At 42.5% G+C, this 14,540-nt stretch overlaps 1 protein-coding gene and 1 pseudogene across 1 annotated transcript in view; one reads left to right on the forward strand and one right to left on the reverse strand.

Moving 5' to 3' along the window:
* The window catches only part of Dnah2 (dynein axonemal heavy chain 2), a 132,490-nt gene that overhangs the window by 112,521 nt on the left and 5,429 nt on the right, over window positions 1-14,540 (reverse strand). Inside the window, exons 3-4 of the mRNA XM_008855967.2 lie at window positions 7,371-7,426; window positions 4,231-4,401 (exon numbers count right to left, since the gene is read on the reverse strand). Coding sequence (XP_008854189.1) covers window positions 4,231-4,401; window positions 7,371-7,426 — 227 coding nt within the window. The remainder of the gene's footprint in view (window positions 1-4,230; window positions 4,402-7,370; window positions 7,427-14,540) is intronic.
* LOC108490076 lies at window positions 13,009-13,165 on the forward strand (annotated as a pseudogene).

Raw genomic sequence — 14,540 nt, forward strand, 5'->3', positions numbered from 1 at the left:
AACAGTCATGTGGGTGCTAGGAACTGAACTGGGGTCCTCTGGAAAAGCAGCAAGTGCTTTTAACTGCTGAGCCATTTCTCCAGCCCCTGATCCTCCTACCTTTCCTTCCCAAGTGCCACGATTACAGGCATGGGCTACCATGTTTTGTTTTGAAAGACAGGCTACTGCTATGTAGCCTCAAAACTGTGATCCTCCTGCCTCCATCTCCCAAACACTGGGACTGTAGTTGTGCACCATCACACCCAGCAATAGGCTCTTTTTAATTGAAGACTGCATGCTCCATATGTTTCCCACTTCTATTCACTAATACATCCTTCCCCACAGATTTTGAAATGCCATTTTTACAGAAAATTCTTACATATCTATTGCTGTACTTGCTATTTTCTGTATTTCTTACATTTCTTTACTATTGCTGATAATGTCTATTTTTATACTTTCTATATTTATGTACTGTTATTTATCATGTACTCTCCCGACCTAGTATAACTTTTAATTACTGTACTTTAATAGGAGGTTTTTATGTCCACAAATTTCCTTTATTAGTTTCCTTCTTCATCTTGTTTTGTTTCATGCATTTTTCGGGGGGGGGGTCTTTTTGAGACAGCGTCTCCCTGTAGCCCCAGCTGGCCTGAAATTCGCTATGTAGACCAGGCTGGCATCAAACTCACAGAGATTCGCCTGCCTCTGCCTTCCCAAGTACTGGGATTAAAGGCATGTGCCACAACACCCGGCAATTTTTTTTTTTTGAGACAGAGTCTCATGTATCCCAGGCTAGCCTTGAACTCACTGTATAGCCAAGGATAACCCTGAATTTTTTTTTTCAGTCTTTTTGAGACAGGGTCTCCCTGTAGCCCCAGCTGTCCTGGAACTCACTATGTATACCAGGCTGGCCTTGAACTCACAGGGATCCGCCTGCCTCTACCTCCGGAGTGCTGGGATTAAAGGTTACCATGCCCGGCAACCCTGAATTTTTGATCCTCCTACCTCTAACTCCTGAGTGCAGGGATTATACATGTGCATCCAATTATGTGATGCTGGAGATTAAAGCCATGCTGGACAAGTACTCTACCAAGTAAGCCACATCCCTAGTCACACTGTAAAATTTTTCATACGTGGGTTGGGGATTTAGCTCAGTGCTAGGCAAGCGCAAGGTCCTGGATTCAGTCCTCAGCTCCGAAAAAAAATTTTTTTTTCATACAAGGAATACAGCTAAGCATGGTGGTGAATGCCTGGAATTCCAGCACTCTGGAGGCTGAGACAAGAGGATTGCAAGTTTGAGGCCAATCTGGCCTACACATGAACAGCAGACAAGCCAGGGCTACATAGTGATCCCATGTCTCAACAACAACAACAAAAAGGAATCTAGGAACTGTGGCAGGTAGGCACTAACTAAAATGACAGATGGTGACATATACCAGGTAAGAGATTCACTAGAGCCCCTGAGCTCAAGAGTGGCCAGAGCAAGACAGTGGATGAAAACTCGGAAACAAACAAAACAGGTACTTCTTTAGATGAAATACCATTACACTATGAAGATGCCACCCCAAAACAGGATCCAGCTTGCCATTTATTCAACTCTTTAACCTGCAGCAAAGTTAGCTTTCATACAAACACATTTTATATTAAGTATTTATATTCAAATATGTTTTTCCAAATTTCTGTTTCTTTTGAAACAAAATCTTTTCATCATGTTCTGTCTGAACATCATCACTCCCCAGGAAAAAGCATGTTTCTGCCTTTATTTAATATAGAGTGTTAAACACCCCTCAGTTTTCATTTATGTGATGCAATAAGAGCAAAGCAATAGACTTTTTCCAACATTTTATTTTAAAATGTTTCAAATATACAGAAAAATTAAAAGAATTGAAAAGATGGCTCAGTGGGTAAAGGCACTTGCCACCAAGCCTAATGACTCAGGTTGGATCCCCAGACCTACATGGTGGAAGGAGAGAACTGAATCCCACAAGTTGTCCTCTGACCTCCATATATGTACCATGGCATACACACACACACACACACACACACACACACACACACACACAAATCCACAATCAATCACTCTTTAAAATTTTTTTTAAATCCAGGGCTGGAAAGATGGTTCAGTGGTTAAGAGCACTAGCTGCTCTTGCAGAGGACCCCAGTTCAATTCCTAGCACCAACACAGTAGCTAACAACCACCTGTAACTCCAGTTCCAGGGGATCCAACACTCTCTTCTGAACTCCACAGGCACTGCACTACATGGGTACATACATACATGCAGGCAATACACTCATACATATAAAATTTTTTTTTAATTAAATTTTTTTTGGTCTTTTTGAGACAGGGTCTCCTTGTAGCCCCAGCTGTCCTGGAACTCACTATGTAGACCAGGCAGGCCTCCTGCCTTTGCCTCCCAAGTGCTGGGATTAAAGGCATGCACCACCACGCCCGGCAAAAAAAATAACTTTTTTAAATTAAAAAGAATCATACTAGAATGACCTGTACCCCACCACTTGGATTCCAGTATTGACGTTTTACTGCACTTCCTTCATTTGCTTCTGCCCTATCTAGGTCTACCCTTCTCTAGTATCCTCCATGTTGTTCAAATAATTGTCTAAAACAAAATGGAGAACCTCAATAGGTCTCTGGGAAACAAGCCAAATTCCTTAGCACACCATCCAAGGCCTTCACAAACTGACCCCAACCCACCTTCTAGTGGCATTCCTGCTGCTTCTCTTTTCTTTGCACATACAAGGTTCTTTACTGAGCAGTTTTCACGTCATCTTGATGAAATCTTACTTCATCCCCAGCTCAGATATTACCCCTACCATCAAGCTTTCCCAGAATTCCACTGGCTCTATTAGGTGTTCCCCAAAACCTCCATTAAAACTTTGACCATGCATCAAAATATATTGAAGGAGGGGCTGGAGAGATGGCTCAGTGGTTAGGAGCACTGACTGCTCTTGCAGAGGACCTGGGTTCGATTCCCAGCACCCACATGGTGGCTATGAACCATCCTTAACTCCAGTTCCAGAGGAATCTGAAGCCCTCTTCTGACCTCCGCAGCATTGCATGACACATGCATGCAGGCAATATACTCACACATATAAAATAAAAATAATAAATAAAATATTTCTTAAAAAATATATTGAAGAAGCTAGAGAGATGGCTCAGCAGTTAAAAGCACTGGCTGCTCTTGCAGAGGACCAACATTTGGTTCCCAGCACCCACACGGCAGCTAACAACATCAGTAAGTACAGTTTTAGAGAATCCCACACCTTCTTCTAACCTCTGAGGGCACCAGGCACACACGTGGTACACTTTCATAGATGCAGACGAAATACTCATACACATAAAATAATAATAAATTAATTAATTAATTAAAAAAAATAAGAGTACTTGCTTCTCTTCCAAAGGACCCAAGTTCAGTTCCCAGTACCCATGTCACGCTGCCTGTAACTCCAACTCTAGGGGATCTGACACCTTCATCCCCTCTGTGGGCACTGCACTCACATATACACCACACATACACATAATTAAAAATAAATATTTTCTAAAAAAATGAAACAGGTATATTAAGATTTTTTAATCTTTAATTGTGTGTGTGTGTGTGTGTGTGTGCACGCGCTCATGCGCATGCACGCACAAAGAAGTGCAGGTTCCTGCAGAGACTATTGGATCCCCTGGCACTGGAGTTATAGGCAGTTGTGAGCCACCTGTGGTGGGTGCTGGGGGTAATGTTGCTCCATGGTACAGAACAGCAGAAAGGTCTGGGTTCAATCCCCAGCACCACCAAATACATAAAATAAATTTAAATATTTAAATATGTTTTCATATGTCTAACTTCCCTACTAGTTTATATGATCATCAAAAGCAAAATGCTGGGGCTAGAGAGGTGACTCAGCAGTTAAAAGCACTGTCTGCTCTTGCAGAGGACCCAGGCTCAGTTCCCAGCACTTACATGGCAGCTAACAACCATCTTAACTCCAGTTGCAGGGGATCCAACGCCCTATTCTGGCCTCCATGGGCATTGCACACATGGGTGCACTTACATACATGCAGGCAAAAGTTATACACATAAAATTAAAAATGAATGTAAAAAGCAAAATACTGCCTCCTCTTGGCAGGGTGCCCCTCACACACTGGGATTCCCTGGGCCTTAGGCACAGAGCAACACATAACTCGGGGTGATGGAGATAGGCCTCTGCTCCCTGAAGGACTTCCTCTGACCTGAAAAGGATAGTACCCACCTGTACAGGCATGCCCAGCTCCAGCTTCAGCCCCAAAACAGGGTCAACAAAGATGGTGAGGATAGATTTCACGGGATCCTGGGCAAAGTGTTCCAGAATGGCATCATGCTCCTGTGTCCACACTGCATCTGCCAGCCCCGTCAACATAGCTCGAGAGAGGAAAAAGGGCTTCTAGAGGAGATCAGACAGACACACCATGCAGTCAGAACTGTTAGGATGAACCATTCTCCCAGCCACGATTGCATTCCTGACGTGGGAGACGAAAGGAGGAGCCAGATAGGTTCAGAAGACAGGAGAGAAAACTGAGGGTGACTGAATGATAGGTTTCAAGCTTCTGAAGAAATGAGACAAGAGATTCCCCCAAGTCTGGAAGTGAAAACAGAATGTGTCATAGAGGAAAATGACGGGCTATTAACTTCCTGAAATATTTCACCTCTGCCTGTGGCTGTGAAAATGCATTCTCAAGCATTTACAACCTCAAAGGTAAAAGCAAATTAAAAGAACAGGTAGGATATAGGCCTGGATCAAGCAATGAGGAGCAGGGAGATGATGAGCTCAAAAAGGGACAAGAATACAGCAGCACTTCCCTCACCGGCATGGCAGGAAGGAAGAATTAAGAAGTGTGAGGAAAAGAGAAACTGAAAAAGAGATGGTTCAGCAGTTAATAATGCATACTGCTCCTGCAGAGGACCTGAGTTCAGTTCCCAGCATGCCAGTCAGGTGGCTCACAACTGCCCGTAACTCTAACTGCAGTAGGACCCAAGACCCCTGGCCTCCTTGGGTACTTGCATCTGCACTCAGTGCACATACCCACAGACAGACACAGACACACATACACATAATTTTAAAAATTAAAATAAATCTTTTTTTAAAAACTGAACATTAAAGAACAAATTGATTAGAAGAAAAATACAACTGTTGACTAAGGAAAAAGTTAAATCTGTAGAGCCCTAGTAATTAAAAAAACTGGGAGACACGAAGATACAGCTAAGTAGACTCGAAAAGCCACCCTACCCTTCCTCCAGTGTTTCTAGAAAATGAGAAGGCATCATTCTTAAAGTTCCAGGTCAGAAAAATGCATGGGGATACACATCTGTAATCCCAGCACAGGGGAGGCTGAAACAGAAGGCCAGCCTAAGATACATAATAGATCCTGACTCAAAAAACAAAAAAGGCAATCATCATCTTACAATTTTCCTGTGTAAGGTATGCATGAGTGAAGTTGGTGGCACACCCCTTTAATCCCAGCACTCAGGAAGCAAAGGCAGGCTGAGTTCAAGGCCAGTCTGGCATACATAGCAAGTTCCAGGCCAGGCCAGGGCTATATATAATGACATAATGAGACTCTGTCTCCAAAAAAAAAGCTAACAATGAAATAAGGTATACATGAATCAATAAGAAAATCAAGACCCCAATAAATAACAGACCAAAAAACACAGACAGTCATGTAATCAAAAGCAGCCAAAATGGGGCTGCAGAGATGCTCAGAGGTGAAGAGCACTGGCTGCTCTTGCAGAGGACCCAGCTTCAGTTCCCAGGACCCACAAGGTGGCTAACAATCATCTGTAGTTTTAGTTCCAGGGAATCCAACATCTTCTTCTGGCATCCACCAGTACTGCATACACATGGTACACTTACACACATGCAGACAAAACACTCATACATATAAAAAATAAAATTTTAAAATAATAAAAAATGCATATAGTTTTGAGCCAAGCATAGTGGTACATACTTTTAATCTCAGAACTCAGGAGGCAGAGCCAGGGAGGGCTCTATGAGATAGAGGCCAGCTGGGACTACAGGGAGGCAGTGTCTCAAAAATAAATAAATAGGGCTGGAGAGATGGCTCAGAGGTTAAGAGCACCAGTTGCTCTTGCAGAAGACCCAGGTTTGAATCCCAGCATTCACATAGCATCTAACAACTGTCCATAATTTAACTCCTGGGGAATCCAACGCCCACTTTTGACCTCCGAGGACACTGCCCAACACAGGTGCACTTATAGACAATACACTCATACACATAAAATAAAAATAATAAGTATTTTTAAAGCAAATATGTAAATAAAACAAAAATAATTTAAAAATTTTTTAAATGCAAAGATGAAAAAATGTTCTGCTTCACTTAAATAAAGACAAATAAACATAACAAAGACAGCATTTTTTGCCTATTTTTATTTATGCTTGCCAAACTGATAATCCCCGCTCTCAAAATTGTTTATTGTTAGTGCTAGGGCATAGTATAACATGGTTGGAAAACAACTTGGTATTGTGCATCAAGGCAGGAGGATCTCTGTGAGTTCAAGGCCAGCCTGGTCTACATAGTGAGTTCCAGGACAGCTGGGGCTACAGGGAGAACCTGTCTCAAAAAGACCAAAAAAAAAAAAATTTATGTGTATGAGTGTTTGCCTGCGTGTATGTAAGTGCAATACGTGCATACAATGCCCATGAAGGCCAGAAGAGGGTGTTGGATCCCCTGGAACTGGAGTTACAGACAGTTGTTAGCGACCATGTAGGTGCTGGGAATGGAACCTGGGTCCTCTGCAAGAGCAGCCAGTGCTCTTAACCACTGAGCTCCAGCCCCTGAAATAGAATCTTGATATGTAGTCATCCTTCTGCTTCAGCTTCCCAAGTGCCACAGCTGACATCTTTTCTTTTTTTTTTTTTAAATGGGTAGTTATTACTTTCCTCTCTCCTTTTTAAAAATTCAAAATTGCCACCCTATTCTTCTCACCCATATAACTATGGGCCAGGCTAGATTCTGCTGATAAGAAAAGATGTCATTTAGGACCCATTTTTTCAAGGTGAATGGAGCAGCCTCCATCAATTCCTCAGCAAAAGAAAGAACCACAGAAAAGAAGAAAGAGAATGTCTTAGAAATCAATATCCAGCTAGAACAGTATCTACCAGCTTATTCAAGCTGCTCAAATATCCACCCATATTGACCCAAGATCAGGGGACAAGTGAGATTAGTTGAGGACCTCAAGGCCTTGTCCTGGGGAAGGGGGCTCCAATCATTTTGTCCTTTACTCATAAACTGGAGAGAGAAGGAAGAGGAAATGACAAACTAGAGAGAATTCCTCATACACTTCCCACCCTGATTCTTTGATTCTCTAGTTACTGGGAGAAAGATGCAAGCTTACCACATCTGTCAGGGTCTCCAGTTCTTTAAGAGGCATATGTTCCTCCCGGACTGCCACTGGAAAGAACAAAGATCCATATCATCCAAAAACCCTTCTTCTAGATATGTACCCAAGAGGCTTGACAGCAGAACTCAAGGAAATAACAGTGTGCTGATGTTCACAGCAGCACTATTCACAATGGGAAAAATCCATGGAAATGGGCAAGGGTTGTAGGTCAGTGGTTGATTAGTTGCTTAGCATACATGAGACCCTGAGTTCCATCCCCAGCACTCAGTGAGGAGGAGGAAGAGGAGAAGAGAGGAGAAGGGGAAGGAGGAGAAAGGAGAGGAAGGGGAGGAGGAAGAGAAAGAGAAAGAGCCAGTCCAATGGGATCCAGTGCCCTCTTCTGGCTTCCGGGAGCACTGCACAACATGGGTGCACTTACATACATGGAGACAAAACACTTGTACACATAAAATAAAAATAATTAAATTAAAAAATAAAAGTCAGGCATGGTGGTGCACGCCTTTAATCCCAGCACTTGGGAGGCAGAGGCAGGTGGATCTCTGTGAGTTCAAGGCCAGCTAGGGCTACAGGGAGACCCTGTTTCAAAAAAGACCAAAAATAAATGAATGAATGAATGAATGAATGAATGAATGAATAAACAAACAAAAAAACAAACAATAAGCAGGGCATAGTGGATCCTTCCTGTAATCCTAAACTACTCAGGGGGTGAATGACATGTATTTGAGGACAACTTGGGCTACATATTGAATTCCAGGCCAGCATATACTGCAAAATAAATAACTAAGGGGGCTGGAGAGATGGCTTAGGGGGTTAAAGTCCTTATTATGAAGCATGAGGAGGTGTGAGGACCTAAATGTGAACCCACATAAAAGCAGGATGCAGCAGCAAAAGCATTTGTAACCCCCACAGGGAGATGGGGGGTGAAGACATGAGAAGCCCCTTATGTTCATGGGCCAGTTAGGCTGGTGTGAGAGCTGGAAAAACAACAGAGACCCTGCCTCAAACAAGGTGGAAAGAAAAGACCCATACCTGAGGTTGTCCTCTGACCACCACATAGTGGCATGTATTCACTGCATTCGCTCACCTGAGTGCATATGTAACACATGCATACACACACACACACACACACACACACACACACACACACTCACACACATTTATGGGAAAAGGTACAGGAGTCTTCTAGCAACAGTTTGTCTCTTTTGGGAGGGTGAAAATGCTCTAAAATCAGATAGTGCTGATGGCTGCACTTAGGTATACCAAAAAAACAAAACCAGTGAACAGTTTGCTGCAGAGCCCGGTTTCTTGAACTGTGGGTGGTAACCCCAAATGCAGTTGCCTAAATGAATGTGGGGGTCAGAAAAATTTGGCATCAGTAAAAGGCTTCTGATAAAAAATTCATTAAATATCAAACACATGATGAATCCAAGGTGTTTTGGTCGCACCCGCCCAATGCCCATGCTGCATCCTGAAAGCTCACTGCAGCCTTGATTCTGAACACAACATGCCCACATTGCCTTGATAGGCAGTCTCGCCACACAGAACGAACAAACAACAAAAGGTGTCCAAAACACCTCACCTCAGGTTGGAGACTATTGTGTGCTATGAATCCCAGTACACACACACTTTTCTGCTTTTATAAAAATGTAATAGCTGGCCGGGCATGGTGGCGCATGCCTTTAATCCCAGAACTTGGGAGGCAGAGGCAGGCAGATCTTTGTAAGTTCCAGGTCAGCCTGGTCTACATAGTGAGTTCCAGGCCAGCTGGGGCTACAGGGAGACCCTGTCTCAAAAAGACAAAAAATAAAAGTAAGTATATATATAAAATAGCTGGGGACTGGAGCAATGAATCAATGGTTAAGAACATTTGCTATTCATCCAGAGGACCCGGGTTCAATTTCCAGTTCCACATGACAGTTAATACCCATTCGTAACTCCAGTTCCAGGGAATGTGACATTCTCTTGTGGCCTCTGTGGGCATTGTATGGACATGGTGCACTTACACACATGCAAGCAAAAAAAACTATACATATAAAATTAAAATAATAAATAAAAAATAACAAAAATATAATGGCTGGACATTGGGGCATACACCTTTAATCCCAGCACTCAGGAGTTAGATGCAGACAGATCTCTGTGAGTTCCAGGCCAACCTGGTCTATATATTGAGTTCCAGGCCAGCTAGGACCACACAGTGAAATCTTGCCTCCAAAAAAATAAGTAAATTAAAAAAAAAAAACTGGAAAGATGCTTAGATGTTTAAGAGTTAAGAGCACTTGCTGTTCTTTCAGAGGACCTGGGTTTGGTTCCCAGCACCTGTATGGTGGCTAACAACTATCTATAACTCCAATTCCAGGGGATCTGATATACACCCATACATGCAGGCAAAACATTCAAACACATAAAATAAATAAATCTTTTTAAAATTGCTGTTAAGGCTGGGCGTGGTGGCGCACTCCTTTAATCCCAGCACTTGGGAGGCAGAGGCAGGCAGATCTCTGTGAGTTCGAGGCCAGCCTGGTCTACATAGAGAGTTCCAGGCCAGCTGGGACTACAGGGAGACCCTGTCTCAAAAACACACACACAAAAAAAGAGTGCATACTGCTTTAAAAAAAAAATGCTGTTTGGGGTGGGGGTAGAGGTTAAGAGCATGTATGTCAGGCAGCTCACAACAGCCTGTAACTTCAACTCCAGAAGATCCAACACCCTCTTCTGGCTTCCACAGGTGCATGCACAAACATGGTATACACAGACAAATACATGCAATTAATTAAAAATAAAATAAATCTTCAAAAAAGAAAAGACGAAAAATCTGGGGCTGACAAGATGGCTCACTTGGTAAAAGTGCTTGCTTAACAAGTCTAACAACCTGAGTTCAATCCTGACAAACCCATGGTGGAAGGAGAGAACTGATTCCCGAAGAGCCTCCACATGTGTGCTATAGAACGTGTGCACTTACACACCCATCATATACACAGAGACACACTAATAATAATAATAATAATAATAATAATAATAATAATAGTACATCTTTTAAAGCTGACTGGGGCAAGGTTCAGGGGAGGGGAGGAAGGAATGAAAGCAGTCAGAATTAACAGTATTTCAGCATTTGGATGCTGGCTTTCCATTCTTCCCCCAGTTCCTTAGGGACTGAAGAGAGGAAGGAGCAAATGAGATGGAACCAAAAGACTGGGGAATAGGACACCCTGCCTTCCATAAAGGAGCATGAAGCAGAGAATAGCCCACAAAGGAAAAGGAAAAAAACTGAAACAGGTGATTACAGGAGCTTAGAGGAGAGGAAAGGAGACAAGTCCCTTGGGAGCTGGTGGCATTCCAAATTTCAGGCAGGAGTAAGGCCAGGAAGGAGACTGAGGCAACCACTGGAATAACCTGGCTTTGTCTCCTCTAGTAGAACCAAGGTAAAGACCTGCAATGCCCAGGTTGTACATGACACTCATGGATATGCAATGAAAATTAAACAGCACTCTCAAGATTGATAAACCCAGTGCAAGGCAGCAGCGGCCTCTGCAGAAGGAAGAGAATCTGGAGACAACAAATGGGGGCTTACTTATCACTCTCATGATTTTGGATATTTCTACGATTTTCTCTATTCTTTTTCTGTTCTGCCTGACACACAGGTCTGTGATCCCTTATCCAAGATTGTTGGTGTCCAATCTATTTCAGAATTTAAAATTACAGGGAATTCAGAATGTAGCTCAGTGGTTGAGCTTATCCTTACCAAGAGCAAGAGCCAGGGTTCAACCCCCAAAACAGGACAGAACAAGATTTAAAATTATAATGTAAAGCTGGGTATGATGGTGCATGCCTTTAATCCCAGCAGTCAGGAGACAGAGGCAGGTGGATCTCTGTGAGTTCAAGGCCAGCCTGGTCTACATAGCGAGTTCCAGAGATTACAGGGAGCCCTGTCTCAAAAAGAAAACTTAAGGCTACACAATAAGAAACAGTACCAGACAGGAGAAACTTTAAGTTGTTGGCCAGGGTAGTCCAAGAGACTCCCAAAATTACACAAGTTATTACCACAGCTCTTGATTGCCTCCCAGAATTTGAAGGTAAGGCCCTATTGCTAAAGACAAGGCATACTTCAAAAACAGGATTTGGAGCAATGGAGCTGGAACTGACCTGGAAACCACCTCCCCTGAAGGCTAGCTCTCATAACTTTGGAGATACTACACAAGCTGGTAAGGGAGGCCATCAATTGATGATCGGTCCAACCTCAGCTTCAAGACCTAAAAACTACATCAAAGACTGACAAAGCAAATTACATTGGTGCAGTAGTGGGACTTTTACCTTGGGGGTAATCAACAGCTATGTTATTAGATTTCAAGCCTATTCAATGGGAGGAAATTCATGTGTGGTAATGTAAACCTAGCCAAATACAAGTGGCTGGAGAGGTCATAGATCTTAGAGAAAACCCCAAGGCTGTCACATCCCTAGACAAACGTAATTTCTTACTATGTGCAAAATATGGATCCTTAAACTTACAGACAAGTATTCCAGTCACCACCCATCAAAGAAGTTTCTTTTGAAACACATGGAGACAATTACAGAATTCCACAACTGGTCACACACATAGTCTGTGAATTGCCCAAGTCTAAGTGACACATCTCTGATGCAACCTCTACACCTAAGGCTCACAGAACATAAAACAAGGGATGAAGAGAACACTAATGCATCTTTCAATTCTCATCAATGAAGCTCCCTCATGCAACAAAGGGCCAGGAAAACAAAAGGTCACAAATAGCCAAAATATAGAGAACAAGAGTCTACAGAGTGTGGGTTCTTGGACAGGACTCCTATATTAAAATCCACCCACCCAGGGCTCAGGGACCATCTGAGAAGAGGGGGTGGAAAAATTGTAAGAGCCAGGGAGGAGGTGCATGACCATATGCAAATGGAGTCCTACAGGCTCCTGGGACCCTTCTCATATGAACCGATAGCAATGGTGTTAGCATGCACAAGACCCATGCAAACTCAAGCAGACAAAAACCCAGCACAGAACTGTGGAAATGGACAGCAGACTCTAATCTTAGTTGAAGAATTATTGGCAAATGATTATTGCTCGGTGAGGAAGAGCTGATCTTCTTAAAGAGAAGGACTCTAAATAGGCTGACTAGACCTCAGTGGATGAACTTGCACTGAGGGACATCTGGGGACACTAACTTGACATGATAGGCCTTAACATAAATGACAGAATGTATGAATTCCAGTGGGGGACTATGAGAGGGGAGCAATGGGGGAAGAGGGTATAAAGATGATTAAGATGTTCTGTATGAAATATACAAAAATTCAATAAAAAATTTAAAAAATAATAAAAATAAAATTGTAATATAATATGGTAACATGATAACCATGTTATATAATATGGTAACATCCCCAGATGTAATTAAGTTAGAGTGGTTGCCTAGCATGCGCGGAGCCCTGGATTCAATCTCTAATTGGCATATGCCTGTAATCCCAACATTCAGAAGGGAGAGGCAGGGGGATCAGAAGTTCAAGGTCAACCTCAGCTATACTGCAAGTTGAAGGCCAGGCTGGGCTACATGAAACTCTGTCTCAAAAAAACCAAAACAACTCTTCACCTTTCGTCCCCCACCTGTCTCTGTTTCTCACCATGTCTTCTCATAAGACTTTCAGAATCAAACGATCCTGGACAAGAAACAAAAGCAAAATCGTCCTATTCCCCAGTGGATTTGGATGAAAACTGATAACAAAATCAGGTACAACTCCAAGAGAAGACACTGGAGGAGAGCCAAGCTGGGTCTGTGAGGATTCACACAAGATGGCACAACTGACTGTTTAAGCTGAATCATGGTCATCCATTAGTCCTACCAGATGGAACTTAAAGTTTTTAACCTGGAGATTTGATCATATTTAAATTAGGAATCTGATTTGCTTCTTTTTTTTTTTTTTTGGTCTTTTTGAGACAGGGTCTCCCTATAGCCCCAGTTGCCTGGAACTCATTATGTAGACCAGTCTGGCCTCCAACTCACAGAGATCTGCCTGCCTCTGCCTCCTAAGTACTGGGATTAAAGGTGTGTGCCACCACACCTGGCTGATTTGCTTCTTTATCGTCTCTGTATGAGTGAATTGATTGGCCCAGTAATAAACGTAGAATCTTTAAAAAAAAAAAAAAAAAGGAATGTAAGAGTGTAGAATGAAACTCCCGACTCCCACTCCAGGGGGTTCCAGAACAATACTTAGCCAAACTTTGACTATTATCTGTATGTGTGAAGTAAATATATGAATATTTATATTCAGTGGTTTAAACAAATCATAAATACCTTCATGTCAGTTTAGATTAGGTTTTACCACCAAATAAGTTTAGATGCCAAACCTTGTGGAGTAGGGAACTTGAAATTGTTAGAGGTTTTTTTTTTCTTAATTACATTTATATATTTATTTGTGTGTTTGGAACGAGGGTGAGGGGAACTTGGACATGAACATGCCACAGTGCACATGTAGAGGTCCGAGAATAACTTATAGGAGTAGGTTCTCTCCTTCCACCATGTGGGTCCCAGGGATCCAACTCAGGTCATCAGGTTTGGAGACAAGCATCTTTAACCTCTGAGCTATCTCCCTGGCCCCTTGTTAGAAATTTTGAGATTTACAGAGAATGGACTGTAAATCTCATTAGAATTATTCTTCTAATGGAAATTGAAGGACACTTAAAGGGTATCAATACAAACTTTAAAGGGGCATGGTGTGGGGGACCTGGAGAGATGGCTCAGGGGTTAAGAGCACTGGCTACTCTAGAAGAGGATCCAGTTTCAGTTCCCAACACCCACATTGAAGCTAACAACCATTCATAACTCCAGTTCCAGGGGATCTGATGCCGGCTTCTGACCTCTGCAGACATAGCATGCAGACAAAACACTTACATGCAGGCAAAACACTCATACACATAAAAAAAATAAATAAATAAATATTTTAAAATTTTATCTTATTTGGTTTTTTTTTTTTTTCACTTTTAGATAGGTTCTCCCTGTAGCCCCAACTGGCCTGGAACTCACTATGTAGACCAGGCTAGCCTCAATCTCACAGAGATCCACTTACCTCTGCCTCCCCAGTGTTGGAATTAAAGGCATGTACTACTAGACATGTGTGTGTGTGTGTGTGTGTGTGTGTGTGTGTGTGTGTGTGTGT

Source organism: Nannospalax galili, unplaced genomic scaffold, assembly GCF_000622305.1.
Source record: "Nannospalax galili isolate Female #2095 unplaced genomic scaffold, S.galili_v1.0 scaffold146, whole genome shotgun sequence".
Taxonomy (NCBI): Eukaryota; Metazoa; Chordata; class Mammalia; order Rodentia; family Spalacidae; genus Nannospalax; species Nannospalax galili.